The 16944-nt window shown below is 43.2% G+C and overlaps 1 protein-coding gene across 2 annotated transcripts in view; it reads right to left on the bottom strand.

Annotated features, from left to right (window-relative positions):
* Positions 1-423: 423 nt before the first annotated feature.
* Positions 424-16944, bottom strand: part of Popdc3 (popeye domain containing 3) — a 29146-nt gene continuing 12625 nt past the window's right edge. Inside the window, exons 2-5 of one of the 2 annotated variants that reach the window (XM_006512931.4) lie at positions 3966-4313; positions 3595-3806; positions 2335-2443; positions 425-1175 (exon numbers count right to left, since the gene is read on the bottom strand). In XM_006512931.4, coding sequence (XP_006512994.1) covers positions 894-1175; positions 2335-2443; positions 3595-3806; positions 3966-4079 — 717 coding nt within the window. In that variant the 5' untranslated portion in view covers positions 4080-4313 and the 3' untranslated portion in view covers positions 425-893. Of the gene's footprint in view, positions 1176-2334; positions 2444-3594; positions 4314-16944 lie in introns of both variants that reach the window. The other variant, NM_024286.1, reaches the window with a different exon arrangement.

Below are 16944 nucleotides of genomic sequence, written 5' to 3'. Positions count from 1 at the left end.
GGATGAATCATGTCTATCACTGGATATATCTATCTATCATCAGGGCCCAGTTTATAACCCAGAGCCACAAACAGGTCATTAGGTCCATTTGTCAAATGGTTCTACAGAGGTCCACTGCATATGAGTTCCAGAAAACCAGTTTTCCTAATACAGGGACCAGATCTGCATGTAAGTATCTCTTTCCTAAGCTCTTCTTACAGGTTTGAGACCTCACTGTGAAGCTGCCTCTGCTCTGTCAAAGCCTTGCCTCTGTAGCTGAATATGCAACTCAAAAGGTCATATGCATTTGAACTATCTGTTTATGGGTAGCTATTTACTCAGTAATTATTATGCACTTTTGTTTTCTATTAGTTGCTGCTTTTATTAGCAATTGTAAAGTGTAAGCTCAGGATTTGTGTGCAGCAAGAAAGTCATCTTCAAATTGGCATGTTATTGTTTCTTACATTTATTCTTCTGTTTAGTCCCGTCAAAGAACTTCACATATAAAAGAAATTGCTTCCCACAACAACAATGTAACTTACATTCATCAGAGATTGTCCCAGAAAAGCAGATTCTAGAAGTGGGTCTGTGGACCATAATAGCAACCTGCTCTCATGCTGACATTTGTTAGCTGCTTCTCCTGCGCCAACAGTACCAGGCAGCACATTGGGGGAAATATCAGAGAATACGAAATCACATTCTCTCAGTTCTGATGCAGAAAAGGGGCAAACTGCCCATCCGTATTCATCTCCCATTATAACAGTAAGGAATACGTGAAAATTTTTAAATTTTATTTGCAATGCAGAAGTTGAAATGAATTAGTAAACAGCTGGCAATGGCATCTTGATTCTGAATTGTCTGGGGGGAATGATGAAGTCTTTTTTGCAGCAGTCACACAACTTCAGGTTTTGATGTCATTTGTTACAATGTTGTCTGGAATTCCGGAACTGTTCTGTTAGGGGTGATCTGGACAAGTCTGGAGTTGACATATGGTAGTAGTTGGGTAACCGAATATCATAGTGATGTTTCTTTCCTATGTACACCCTGTCGTTCAAGGCATAGAGTTTATCTGCAATGTCACTGCCAATTAAAACCGAAAACAGGCGGGAGATGTACCGATGCTGCGCAAAGAGTAGATACAATTTTTTTCTCCTCCAAGACACATATCGGCAATCGGTGTCTGCTGTGAGAGTTACCTAGAAAACACAAGAGACATGTGTAAAACAAAACTAGAAAGCAACAGATTAAAACATGATTAGTAAAGGTTTATATTTATGTGTATGAGTGTTTGGCCTCCATGTATGTACTCACACCACATGTGTGCAGTGCCCACAGAGGCCAGAAGAGGGCATCAGATCCACTGGAACTGGACTTACAGATGGTTGTGGGCAGCCATGTGGGTGCTGGGAACTGAACCCAGGTCCTGTGCAAGAACAGCCAGTGCCCTTAACCACTTAATCTCTCTAGTTCTTTCAATCACATTTTTTTCTGCCCCCAATTTTAAATGAATTCATTACTGTCCTTTTAGGTTAAAAACCATCTTAACTGATACACAAAATGTTAAAAACGTAAGATAGTAAATATTAAAATAAACTACATAATTTATTTCTTCCTCTCTAATCATGATGTTAGACACATGTGCTCCTCTTGATTGTGTTTTTGCAGACCTACCTGATATGGAAACAAGAGAACAAGGTTGGCTAACATGAGAGGAATTCACAACTATGAAGACTGTGGACTTCTAACCACAACATGGTTTTTCTAGTACAATACGGAATTTACAAATACCACACTTGCATATTTACATACATTTGAATGTGCATGCACATGTATGTGTTGGCTTATAGGAAACAGTATAGCATAATAAATATAATGGACAGAAATGTTTGTCTTTTAGTACTACCAGCACATGACAGCGTAGAGATGACAAAGTTTAGAATAGCTGACATCCACTGGCCCCTTCTACTTTCAAAGACCATTGGTTTTGTAATAAGTACGATCTTTTTCTCTTGGCATTTTCTAAACAATCACATTGGCAGTGTTTAAAGTCAAGTCTTTACATATTAACTAATTCCCATATATGAGGTTCAACATGGAAAACGTAGAAAGTTCTCATCACAACCCCTTCCTGTCTCCTGGATTCCCATTCTTTCTGTGGTTGTACCCGTGACTAACGTCAGTCATCAGGACTCACGGCTAGGAATCATGCATGAAGGGAACTGTATCTAAAGTTAAATATAAATTCAAGCTGTGTGTGTTGTATGTTGTTCTATTTGTATGCTTGCTCGCTTTACAACAAATATTCATCTGTTTAGAAGGTTGGGGCCTGAACCATGCAGCATAATTGGTCCTTACCTGAAAAATGCCTTCCTCTGTGGGTCTTAGCGAATCCCACTCAGGAGAATCCAGGAACTGAAAGGGGGAAATATAATGCAGAAATTCGCCATCGACTGTCACTCTGATTCTAGCAAGATATAAGAACATCTGTTATGAGGTGGGAAGAAAGTGTATGCACATTTGGGGGACACTTGAGTGGGGGAAAGTATCCTTGCAGCCTTTGGAGACTTCTTCCCTGATGAGTTTTGAAGAACAAAATATTAAATACATGTACTACCGTAATCCCTATAAGGTTTGTGTATGATATTCATCACCTAGAAGTCTGGAACAGTAGGTGAAATTCACCAACAGCTCATCAAGTTGTACATGCATGAGATGAGTCCATTCCATGTGGGTACTGTGCCTCAGCACAGGACTGGCACACTCAGTCAAAAAAAATTTTTTTTTTACTACACTGTGGGGAGTTTAAGAGCATAGTGGGGAATCTGCTGCAAGGACCTCTGTGTGTTAAAGGTTTAATCTTTTCTTTTTGTTACACAATTAATTAATTTACTTAATTTTATTTCATGTGCATTGATGCTTTGCCTGCATGCATGTTTGTGTAAAGGTGTTGGATCCCATGAAATTGCAATTTCAGGCAGTTATGAGCTGCCATGCAGGTGCTGGGAATTGAACCCTGGTCCTCTGGAACCGGAGCCAGTGATCTTGACTGCAGAGCCATCTCTCCAGCCATTAATAGTTTCAATTATATGAAAAACACAGGATTGTTTACCTCCTCAAACTTTTCCAAGTTTAGATTCTATACATATATATTCCCGAAGTCTTTACTCCCACCTCTCACAAGGGGGCAAATGCTAAGATTTACTGAATAAATTTGATAATATAAAATGAAAGACTCCCTGTTATCGAGAAGGATGTCAGAAGAGTCCACCTAAAACACTCAGTGTGCCGATGACAGATCTACCAGGTCAAGCTGCCTCAGCCTCCTTGACGTTCTGTGACTAGTCACAAATGTTGAATCCACAGAACCAAATTCATGCTTTGCTTTTAAGACTTGTGAATTGTATTTGTAAGATGAAAGAGTACGCTGAGATTATTTCTGGATTCAAGTAAACTATAGCATGTCCTCTAAATACCCACACCTATGTCATGTCTCAAAGATTTCCCCGAGTCAATGGGTGCTAAATGCCACCCAGGACTATGCTGCACCAACATAGAATACCAAGAAACACACAGAACCACTACAGAGGTGAGGCACACTGCACGCAGGGTACGAACCTTCCTGAGATGAGCACGGAGAGTCGATCAATGGAGGTTTTCCCCTGCATGGCGTAGCAGTGCTCCTTCTCCAAACTAACCACTTCAGAGCTCAGAGCAATTGTTCTGAAGACGGGCAAAGGGATCCCGAGGGGCTTGAAGAGCGAGCTGTACAACACATGGAAATCTCGGGCGAAGGTTATGCTGTGAACTTGATACGCGATGTGAACGAACTGCATGAAGCAGATGACAAACAGCACAAAATTCCAGGAAAATATGTCAGCGGCACAGATGTCCACCCACGCCCAGACCGCAGAACTGAGGAAACCCAGCCCCAGCAAGCTGAAGACATAAAGGAGCCCAAAGAATCCACTGCCACCCATAAAACCTACTACAAACAAGATACTGGCGAGGTGGTAAATGGCCCCTTCGGCCTCCTGCTTCCAGGTGGTGCAGAGTGGGTGTTCAGTCACCAAGCTTTTCCATAAGCTTGAATTCTTCTCCATGGCTGCACTATCTGCTTCCCTGTCAGTTCGCTTTAGAGGACCCTGAGGCCAGTGACAGAGTCCTTCGCTTTCCCATCACACAGCAGTGCACTCCACAGGCCGGGAGACTCGGGGGCTGGCATGGAGGGGGCTTCAGTGGGTGTGGAGCCGAAAGAGCTATGGGTTCAGCCCCAGTTTCTTTAAGCTCATCTGGACTCCTGATTCAGATGAAGTCCACAAAGGTTTTGCTATTTCCTGTGTGAAAGAAAATAGGGACATAGGATCAAATTAAACAAAAAGAATGGAATGGTACTTTACTTAATGAATCTGCAGCACCAATTATGCAAATTGTCTTCCCGTTGTTAGTAAAATTGGGATGTTTTAAGCGCAAGTATTAATTAAATGTTTAATAAAAGCATATTTACTAGAAATTGGCTAGCTATTGATTTTTCGGCGCATGCAGGTTGGTTTTTATAAACTTGACGAGCTGGAGTCACCTGAGAAGGAATCTCAGCTGAGGAGACACCTCCATCAGACTGTCCTGGGCAAGCTGGTGGGGCATTTTCTAGGTTAATGATTGATGTGAAATGGCCCCGCCCACTGTGGGCGGTGCCAGCCCTAGGCAGGTAGTCCTGAGGTATATGAGAGAGCCAACTCAGGAAGTCACGGGGAGCAAGTCAGCACAAACATTCCTCCATGGCCTCTGCTCCAGTTCTTGCCTCTAGGTTCCGACTTTGAGCTCCTTGCTCGACATCCGTCAATGATGGACTCTAGTCTGTAAGGGGCAATAATCCCTTTCCTCCTCAAGTTGGTTTTCGTCAGTGTTTTATCACAACAACAGACAGAAAACTGAAACACGGGGATAACTAAATCCTTGGGTCAGCCAGTCTACAGCAGTGGCACAGCTTTAAGTCAGAGTCACTCGACACAAGTGACTAAAAACAGAGCCATGGACTTTCTCCACAAATATTAAATCAAGGCGATTTCCAGAGATGCGTATTTTGAACACGCTCTCTTCGTAATTATGATGAATCCATGAACCTTCCAAAAATCCTCCCCTCTTGACAGATACTGTCTGATGCTACGGCAGTTTTGCTTTAAACATATTTGAGGCTCAGAGGAGCCATGAATGAATGTGTCCAAGCTACACAGACATCAAAGCAGAGCAGGACTTCGGTGGCACTGCCCACGTGCTGGATCCAAGGAAGTGGTCTTCCATGAAAGATGGCTTAAATGTGACACTATAATCACCCCCATAAATCAGGAAGCATAGAGAACACATGGCCAGGAGGGAGATCTTTACGAATACATAGTAGTCTGTGAAAACATTTAATAAGTTAGATTCAGGGACTTCAAAAAAAAAAAAAAAAACATGTACACTTGTGATGGTGTGTATACGCTTGGCCCAGGGAGTGGCACTATTGGGAGGTGTAGCCTTGTTGGAGTAGGTGGGTCACTGTGGGCATGGTCTTTAAGACCCTCCTCCTAGCTGCCTGGAAGCTAGTCTTCCACTAGCAGCCTTCAGATGAAGATGGAGAACTCTCAGCTCTTCCTGCACCATGCCTGCCTAGATGCTTCCCTGCTCCCACCTTGATGATGATGAACTGAACCTCTGAACCTGTAAGCCAGCCCCTATTTGTCTTGGTCATGGTGTCTGTTCAGAGTGAAACCCTAACTAAGACAGCATGATTTTCTGTATTTGTGGCTCAGGTTAATATTGCATACATAAAAAGGAACACATTAATTCCTGTTCCTTAAACATTTACCAGCTGGTGAACAATACTATTGACTCTTTTCTCTTCTTCATATTTTCTCTACTCTTCCAATCATGTGGTGGATGCTAATATGGGACCTGGGTCTGAAGAAAACTGGGTATGTTGACAAGGTCCTGGATCAATGCATCACTTACCACATTTGTCCTCAGCACTAATGTCGTCACTGTGATGTTCCCCCTAGCCTGAGTCGTATGGAAACCAACCACCATGCAAGGCCCTGGAATGTAGATGCTGTGTTTACTGCCTCCCAGGACACCCGTTAAAGCATCATGTACCACAGCAAGTCCGCATGCAGAAGAGAACATGCCTTGTGAGTGGCAGGGAACTGGCCATCACTGACAGAACAAGCATGAAGGTGATGCTGCTGTTGGCATCCTTCAATCATGAACCTTTTCTCAACTCATGACAACCGCACAGTAGAATCAGCAAGGAGAAGGAAGAGGAGAAAGGGGAAAGGGGACAGGAGGGAAGGGACAATGGCTTAGATACACAACTTAGAGCTTTAATGTTATTTTTACTTGTTTTAAAAGACTTCAAGCATCTTGCAGATCCCCGATTACGGGTAATTTCTGACACACAGGATACAAACAGAGAAGCATTCTGAGCATGCTCAGTTTCTCCTCTTAAAAACAACACACACACAATTCTATACTGCTGGACTGTCACAGCAAAGAACGGTTCTCAGAAATGCAAGGAGGAGCAGGAACTGCAAATACCAGCCTGCAAATGTCACTCCCCTGCGGTTTTACTTTTTAAACTGGGGCATTTTAGCCAATCAATTCTTCAGAGTACTCAACACAGCCTCGAAAACCAATATGAAAAGACCTGCTAGTAGGTCTCTGAACTTTGGGTTGAACTTCCTTAAAAATTTATAATCCTCAATGAAACGTTAAGACAGTGCTAATAAGAGAAAGGCCACACAAAATGTTCCTGGCAATTCAGAAAGGAACTGCTTAAAAATGCCTGGTCTGGAGGGCATGCCGGGGCCTCTACGTTCTAGAATTGTGGTCCTGAGGGTCTTAAGAGGAACTGTGCTTCCGGCCCACTCCTGTTGCACTAAGCAGCTACCAGGCTCTGTCTCTCCACCCTGAGCATGGCACTGCTGTAGAATGCTAACTTGCCCTGATTGAATTACTGCATGCCCGGGTTGGTGTGTTTTTATCCAGTCACCACAACAGATGCAGTTTATTAGAAGAGGGGGAACTGACAGGAGCAGGTGATGGGCAGGAAAGGGCCTCTGCCATGTGCCACCATCGTTCTGATGACCAAACATGATTCATCCACCAGCTGCCTGCCTCACAGACCCTCAGGCCTCGTCATTTCTGTGTGTAAATAACCGCTGAAATACCCAAGCAACACAATGGATTCCGTCCGCAGGCAGCAACTGATCTTGCCCATTGAGCTACAGATGGAGAAGATGAAATCTAGCAACCTAACACAGTCATCCAGTTTTTTCCAGTTTATTCAGTTTTTCTCTTAAATCTGTAAGACTGTGGATTATAAAGTAGTAAGATGATAAAAGGATTCTCAAGGGCAGGCGGCATTACCCTGGTGGCACGCTGATGAAGATTAGCCCAGAGTTGTGCTTATCTGCTTAGCAATACATTTATCATCTCACTGTCTGAGGGGAGCAGAATCTAAATCATCATGCCAAGCGTGGGGAAGCTAGGGTAGCCTGGCAAAGTCCCTGGGGGAGCTGGGCACAGTCTGGTGAAGTTCCTGGCTTCAGATAAAAGGGTAGTTAGTTCCACCCTGCAGCATGGAAGCTTAAGCGCCTATATGCCCAGCTTCACTAGGGCCAGGAGGTGAATCTTTGAATGAGGTAGTGTGAAAGCTAGGGAACTGGCTTGCCAGGAAACCAATCACAGTCCTAAATGGACGGCTCAGTTCATAGCACTCTACTGCTGGAGACAGCCATTTGTGAAAGCATTTGGTGTATATTTATTACGACTGAGTCTTCCCGTAGGCTCTGAAACTGTAAGGGGCAGCAGGGCCAGAGACAGATGTTATTGAATGCCTGACCCTTTGCATCCAACGAATGTCAGTTGAATATACTAAGATATTCCACCTCTAACACGGGATGTTGAAATACTTGGGTACTCTAAGTGCACAGATGCAGGGAAGAGCCCAACCTCTGAGATACATCAACACAAATACACTGGGAAGTTGGGGAATCCTTCCACCCCCCAAAAAATCTATATGGACCAACTCCAAATTCAAAGTGAATCCTTTGCTTATGACCTTGAGCTTCTTAAGAACATTTAATTACTGCTTTGATTGAAGACAACAAATAGTATGGTAGCCAGTGCTATTGAGTTAGTTTGGGTTGCCAAGCATCCCACAAGCTCAAAATACCAATATTCTACTCATTAATTGGAATCAGATGCCAATCTCAGTATGTGTTCCATATGCTAAGTTCTTATTTTTCTCAGCTGTCTTTTTTTTCCTACTTATCCTTGAGATGGTACATGCATTCAATACTTACATGCTAGGCAGATTTTTATATCTCACTGAACACCCCCACGAGGCAGGTAATTTTACTCAGGAGAATTATGAAATTCAGAGAAGGTAAAAATATTGTTCAAGTACAAACTGTTTAAGTGTGACACATATTCTCTTCTGCATTAATCTGTTTCCATTACACATCACCAGGACTTAGAAATCACAGCTTCTCTGACTTCTATTCTCCGCATGAGCCTAGGAAAGTTTATTCGCCAACAAAGCAAGGGAAACACCACCTATTCTATCTACTTTAAGTGGTACCAGATACCAGGTAAGGTGGCAGTTCTGGAAATCCCAACACTTAGGAGGCTGAGGCAGGATGACCTTGAATTAGAGGCCAGCCTAGGCTACATAGTGGGACCTTGTCTGAAAAGCAAATAGCAACCAACCAACCAGTAGAAGGTTCCCCACTCAGGGTCTCTTTTAGTCTCCTCATCCATGGCTTTTGACTAGGTTTGAAGCACTAGGTATGAGCTCTCTCCTGTTAAACAGACCTCAGATCTAATCAGAAAGCAGTTGGTCACCACCATAGCTGTCATGCCACTTTTACACCCAGGAGCATTTTGCTCGGCAGGTCAGTATTGTACCTTAAAGGGTTCACAACTAGATGAGACGACCGACGACTGACTCCCAGCAGCCTGCACAGTCCTTTCCAGCAGCATAAAAGCTAGGCAGCAGGGAGGAAGCTTCTAGATCAATTTTAGCTTAATGTTTCTATGTCCGGAAGCCAGAGTACAGGGCACCTTCAGCAATAAGGTCTTATTATCTAGGTCTGGTACATTACCAAGAGCAATGGCAATAGCCTGTGTTGTTTTGGGGGCTTCTAGGGTTTCCCTAGTCAACAACTTGGAAAAGTTTGCCACACATAGTGTAATATCCAAAATGAATTCAAGACCACACAGTACCTTCCCCCTTCAAAAAAGACTTTCCAAACAGAACTAGCAGGCAAAGTACAAAGCCAGATAAGGAAGCTGGCTGACTAAACAAATGTAAAAACATAATTTTAGTGGTCAAAATGATTAAGCTTGCAACTACCAAAACAATATTAACTATCTTCAGAGAAATAACCATAACAAGATTAGCAACTCTTCTGCTTCCCTGCCCCACACTGAATTGTGACAAAGACCACAAACCACTCTGACCTTGTTTTGAGAATTCCCCTGATGTTAATATCTGTGATGTTAATAGCTGATCCATAAGTTCAAAATGTACTATTACTTTGCTGACCAAATCATAATAACACCCCATGGGGGCAAGCCAAGTGAGTCACTGGGCCAAAGGGTTACTTAGTCACTATTGAAACCAACCAATGCCTGAAAGGGTTACTTACTACACCAATGAGAATCCTGTTGCTCAAATCTGCCCCTTACAGAGGTATAAAAAGTGTGTTCTTTCTTTGTTCTGGGTCTCTCCTCTGGCCTACATGCTGAGAGGGGAATCCCCAACATGTTGGATCAATAAAAATCTTCATGTTTTGCAGCGATGGTGGTGGTCTCTGTGGTCTTTGTGAGTGAGGGTCTTTTGATGAACTCCAACACTAGCTCTACAATATTCCTTTAAAAGCCTACAGTTTCAGGAACAGCATTACTCCCATTCAGGATAGTATGTTCAAACTGTGCAGTGTGTGTGAATATGTGTGTCTACACACGTGTACCTCACTGCACATGTGTGGAAGTCAGAGGAAAAATCCAGGTCTTGGTCCTCACCTCCTTCTCCCCATCTCCACCTTTCCACCATTAGTATTCTTCTCATCTACTTTCACGTTGCTCATGTTCTGCCGTCTCCCAAGCCAACCTCCACACTCTTACACCTTCGGCAAACATGCATCTAGAAGAAAAGCTACTGCTGCTGACTTTCTAAATGGACATATTATTGAATTGCCTTCTGAACATTTGTGTTTATATCCATGGGTCAGTGCTGCTCTCAGCCTTGGTCAGAGAAGCCTGTTGTCACAGTGGGCCATGATTAGTGGACACTTACAACTGGTCAGAGTACTGAGAATCAGTGACTATTGAGTACCCTGTCCTAAGTGGGACGTCTATACCATACCCTGCAAGGCTCATGGAACACAAGGAAGAGGGCAGTTGAAAATGGAAGAGCCGAAGAATGTGGGTTGGGATAAGGTTCAGAGAAGCACCGTCTTCTGGACAGGACATGATCTTTGCACTGCATGTGTGCAAAACACTGCAGCTGTGATTGGCTGTGCCAAGACAGGGCCTGTATTATCCCATGATGGGTTGAGGGGGACTCTCAAGTCCTCACTCCTAGCTGAGAAGCTATTGGCAGCTGATCATTTTCATTATTCATGTGGTCACTAGTATGTTGCCTATGTTCTGGTAAATAACCCTCCACCCATATACAACCAAAGCTAACTAAACACACACACATGCACACACAGACACACTCACACACACACATGCAGGCATGCACAGACACATACACACGCAGACACACAGAAACACACACACACACACACACACACACACACACACACACGTTGGGGGTTGGTCTTGTGCACTGTATATTCAGTTGCTGATTTCTGTGCCCAGAGATCTAGTATAGTCCAGACACTAGCATCGTCATGATTGCTGAACCATCTCCTGTATCAGTGTTGTGTAAAGAATATTCCCCAATTATCTCTGATTAGTTAATATGGAGCTGATCAGCCTATGGCTGGGAGAAGGAGATAGGAAGGCTGGACTTCTGATCCTAGCCAGGGGTCCCCTGGAGAGAGACAGGAGAGAAGGACCACAAGGAAGAAGAAAGAGGTGGCCATGAGGCAGAAGACCATGTGGAGAGGCTTCAGGAGGAGCTGTGATGAGCAGGTAACCAAGGGATTCGCCATGAGGGTTAAAATAGATAAATGTGTGCCCAATCATAGTGCTTCAGGCTTGTTAATAAACTTAAATAAGCTCACCATTTATTTGGGAGCTAGAATAGGAACAGTTAAGGATTTCACCCTTAAATTAATGCCTACACAGATACATATATAGAGACACACATAGAAATACACACACACACACACACACACACACACACACACATACAGAAACACACAGCCACACACACAGAAACACATACATGCATGCACACATACTGACAGACACACAGAAATACACATACAGACACATATATACACATACACAGAGACACACACACATTCACATAGAGACACATATAGAAACATACATGCACACATAGACACACATGCATGTGTGCACACATAGACTTCACACATGCACAGAAACACATACATGTACATACAGAGACACATGCACACATATATACATGCAAATACATATACAGAAACACATATATAGAGACACAGACACACACACATGCAGCACATACACACAGACATACATGCATGCACACATATATGCACACATAAAGTAAGAGGGGAGCTTGTTGGGAAGAAGGCAGGGTCACAATGGGAGCATAAGAAAGAGTAGAGGGGATAAATATGGTCAGAATACATTGCATACATGTCAATGCATACTGTTTTAAATGGCAAACAAATAAATAGTACCAGGTGGCTCAAATGAAGAAATGTTTCCCCTCACGTTATTACTTAAAATAATATAGAAACCGCACCACTATACTTGTTGCTTGTATATTATAGAGCTAAGCCACTGAGACTAGCGTAGTTTTAGACACCGCCTTTCCCTAGAGGATTACCACTGAAGACAGGAATACAGACAATTACATTGGCTGCTCTCCATCTTTAATTATTAATGCAAAGCTGGTTCAGTCCTGCCAACGTGATTTCTTTGCTGTTATTTTCTGTCCTGTGTTCTGACCTCCCATTCACCCTATGGGCCCCTAACAAGCCACCCCTCTGCTTTTCCCTCTCTGGAAGCCAGCAACAGTTTCCCCCATTAGTCCAGTACTTCCTAGCAGATCTTCCCAAATTGTATCAGCATCACTAGGCAGCTAAGATGCCTGCCAAGTTAGAGTGCTTGTTACTTGATCATGAGGACCAATTGGAGACTTAGTATTCAAACATTTAAGCCTCAGGGGCCACTCATGCAAACCACCACAGGACCAAAGTTTGAATCCTAGAGGTCTTACTGGGTAGCATGCAAATGTCTGCATCTCCAGATCATGAGATCGCGAAAACTTTTTCAGCCTTTACTGGGACCCCTTTTAAACACGTATGTGTTTATTCACACACTCAGAGATACATACACACAGACATGTGAGCCCAGACATACATAAAAGATAGAAATCCCTCTACGTAGTTCCCACTTGGGGTGGGAGTGAGAAACTGTGAGTGGGAGGAGCAGACGTTCCCCTAGTTAGACAACAGTCTATGGGAAGTGATGGTGAAACAGTCCCTCCTCCTTTATGTTATGTGGGGTTCAGAGGACTAGGCAGGAGGGTGCGTCAGAACTGCGCTCCTGCAGACCCCAAGGAAGGCAAGCATCCAGTTTGTGGTCTGCCTGTAAAGTCTCTAAAGGAAGAAACTATTCGTGATCTCTCTGAGATCAAAGGAGACCTGAACCAGCAAAGCAGCTTGTAAGGTCCTGTAGTCGCTGAGAACCAAAATCCTCTAGTTAGTTGAGAGTTTGAAACACCAAATGAGAAATGAAGTGTGTTTGACCTCTTGACTGCAGATCTGTGAGGCTGTGAGCAGAGCATCCTAAACTCCTGACCCACAGTTTTTGTGTACACACACACACACACACACACACACACACACACACACACACACACACACACACACAGTGTGTATGGGGAGAGCTGCAGCAGGTGGATAGGTGGGAGGAAACCTCCATCTCTCCAAGTCCTGGACATCCTTTTTGGCTTTAAATTGTAGGCCAAGGAAGCATGCATTTAGAGGAAGCACTTAGGCACCTGTCTTATCAGAAACTCATTTTTGATCCAACATGTAGTTTCTCTCAACTGACTTCTAGATCCTGATAGAGAACTTTTTTTGGTTTAGCCCAATAGCATTTAGCAGCCACTACTAAGGCTTTGAGAGAGCTCCCCTACAGCTGGTGGCAACCTCCTTTCAAGGTGTTTGTAACTAGCTACACTGTCTCCTCACCCACCCACAGGCCCCACATTCCTAGTTGTGTTTAAGCCTCCTGTCTTGCCTGGATTTTATTCCAACCACAGCCTTTTCTCTTGGGAACTATGACAACTGGCAGAGTCCATGATTCTCCCATGTGGCACCTCTCAGGCAACGCCACATTCTCTTCCTAATCTCTCCTCACACCCATCGTCTTCCAAAATGCTTCCACTATTTCTCGTCATTATGAAGACTTAGCAAATGCTAGTTGGCACTTTTGAACTGAACTGTTTAGACATGTAAGGAATGTTGAATAAACACGCTTTCTTATAGGAAATGTCACATGCGTTAAAGAACAAGAGGGCCTGACGTCAGAGGACAATGTGTGACACAGGCACACATTGTGATGGCGTTGCCTGAGAGGTGCCACATGGAACTGGCATTCTACTGATACTGAAATGTTGACACTATATAGACCTGGTTTCCAAATTACAAGGGTCATTTGCATAATTAAACTAAGAGTTTAAAGGTCTACTTGAGACTCATCTAGAGGAAATCATGACATGCTGATTTTTAAGTGAATACTCTCTTTAGAAAGACATCACTTGCTGTCACAGGAAAGCAGTGAGAACAAAACAGCCAGGTAAGCATTGCAGGGTGATGCCATGCTCTCTCACCAACCCCTAGCAACGAAACCAATCATGCCTAAGAGAAATACTGAGATTCTTATACCTGCCATAAACTCTCCCCTTCCTCACAGATTCAATTACAAACACCGTACGCAAAACCGTTATGCAAAACTTGACTGTTTCTTTACCATGTACACTAAACAAATCGTCAGTGTGATTCATCCTTTTATTAAGCTGGCCTATGAAAGCATGTCAGAAGCTTGCCCGCCTTCCTTGCCAAGTTGCTAACGTTACACACATTAATGCTGAGTATTTAATGTCTACTCAAAATACTCACTATGATAAATCTGTAGCCTTAAGCAAATGTTTTATTGAGGCCCTAGTTCCACAAGTAATTTTTTTTTTGATATTTAAAAACAAACTTTAAATTGCTTCTTCTGGGACAACTTCATCCATGAATATATAATACATTCTGATTACTCAGTTGTAACCCCCGAATTACTGATGCTGACTCTCTGTGAATAATTGTCCCATTTCTTAAAAGTCTCACCAGGGAGACTTCAGTGTGGTGTACAGACAGTTTGCCTCTGCGTCCCCCCCAACCCCCCCCAGAAGCTCCCACCCTCCCTCCAGCCTGAGGCAAGCGAGATATGTAGGCAGCTGGTTTCTATGCTGCATCCTCCTGCAGCAAGCCCTGGGTTCCCTCCTCCTCCCTGGCCCCTCCAAGGGAACCCAGCCTAGCAGTTAGAATGGTATGGTAGATAGAACTACCCATAAAACTCCCCCTTAATGGAGACATCCTGAGGAGACAGTGTGAGACATCCTCCCCACCTCTCCAAAACCCAACACTCTTCCTGATAAGCAGCCGAACTCTCCAGGTGCCTGTCCTTGCGACCTTAGAGAAATAACAAACTAAGGAGATTAGGGCCCTGCATTTAAATCGTGGAGAAAAGATAATCAGAGTTACAGACGGTTACGACTGACCATAAAATTAGTCCCTGAACAGACACCCATTAACTCCACCAAATGATTACAGCCCTCCACTCCCCTTTTCTAACTATACTGTATATAAACCCAGTGTTTTCCGGGACTCAGGCATCGATTGCCAGCATTCACCCTGTGAGTGAGAGGCATGTGATCCAAGTTCGAACTTGAAACAATAAAAGACACTTTTGCAAGTTGCAGCAGACTTTGAAATTCTTGGCCTCGTCTGGGTTTCCAGTGGAACAACTCATTCCCCGACACCCTCATCTCCCTCTCCTTCTTAGAAACCCCTTCCCAAGTCCCTTTCCAACATTCATGACTTTTGGTTTGGTTTTGTGAGCGCTGAGTGTAACCAGGGTCATCTGTTCGGAACGCTCACTGGAACCTGGTAAATTCTTAAGGAATGACTGAACTCCGTGACTCCTCCCAGAATTCATCAGTAGCCAACAGCTGAGCAGTGACAGGTAAAGAAAACACATGAACCTCTTTCCTGCACCTTTCCCCCAATTCTACAGAATCACACTCTGTACATTTTCTGAGATTGATCTTCAAAGTAGAATTATCAAAGAGATTGTGACTATGACTGAATCTCATCCAACTTGGAAAAGGTATTTTTCTTAGATAATTAAATATCAGCCATTTATAAAATGTAAATCTTCTATTAATTTATGTTTTGACCTAAAATGGCTCAGCAAATGAATTGTTTCACATCCTTTTCTTTTGGTGTATGTGTGTGTGTGTGTGTGTGTGTGTGTGTGTGTGTGTGTGTGATATGTATGATATGTTCACACATGTGTGTTTGTATATGCACATATGTGCATGTGGAGGCCAGAGGCCAATACTGCGAATCTTCTGTAATTGCTTGCCAACTTACTTTTGTTTGTTTATTTTATGTGTGTTTTTTTTTTCTCACTTGTATGTCTATGTACCACACATGTGCCTGGTGCCTTAGGAGGTTGAAAGAGGATGCTGGATCCCCTAGAACTGAAGTTATGAATGTTTGTGAGATACATTATGAGTTAGCAGTCCAATCAATGTGGGTCCTCTGCAAGATAAGAATTCTTAATCAGAGAGCCAACTCTCCAGATCTTTTGTTTTGTTTTGTGTGAGATAGAGTTTCACTATGTAGCCCTGGCTGGTCTAGAACTCACCTTATAAGCCAGGTTGGCCTCAAACTCAGAGATCTTCATCCCTCTGCCTTGGGAGTACTGGGATTAAAGGTGTGCACACCTGTACTGGCTCAGCTTATGTTTTGAGATAGGGTCTCTTATTGAGCCTATAGCTCACTAATTCCACTTGACTGGATGGCCACCAGGCTCCAGGGATCCACTCTTCTCCAATTCCTCAGCACCAGGGTTACAGGGACACAACAACAAGCCCAGGGTTTTGTTTTTTTTTTTTTTTTTGTTTTTTTTTTTTGTTTGTTTTTATGTGAGTGTGGAACATCTAAAACTGGTCCTCAAAGTGTGACACAAACGCTTTACAGACTGAACCGTCTCCGTGTCTCCTCCACAAAGTTTCCGATGAGTATTAGTCCTTAAGAGTCAACTATTTCTTTTATTAGACTTCTTTGGTGACACAGAAATCAATCCCTGATATGGGCAACTGTATACATTCTGTTGAAAAAATACATCCTTAAAAAAATAAAAATAAAAAGAGTGAGTCTGAAGTTGAAATCCAATGAGGAGTCAGGACACAGGAGATCTAGACACAAACAGACCTGGGCCCCTGTCCTGACTCTATCATGTTTCTTCTCTGGGCCTCTGCTGGCTCCCTTGGGTTGAGAATTGATTAGTGTTCTCTAATGGGATTTCGCTGGATGCACAAACCACCCTGAAGAGCAGACCCCATGCCCAGCAGCAGACGGCCAACATGAATTTAATATGTTTACAAGGTGTTTTTGTCTTGTCTTGTTTTTTTTTTTTTTTTTTGTCTTATGATGCTTTGTTTGGGCTTTCCCTCCCTTTTGCTTATATATTATA

Source organism: Mus musculus, chromosome 10 (assembly GCF_000001635.26).
Source record: "Mus musculus strain C57BL/6J chromosome 10, GRCm38.p6 C57BL/6J".
Lineage (NCBI taxonomy): Eukaryota > Metazoa > Chordata > Mammalia > Rodentia > Muridae > Mus > Mus musculus.
Note: the sequence above shows the minus strand (reverse complement) of the source record. Positions and strands in the feature narration are given on the sequence as shown.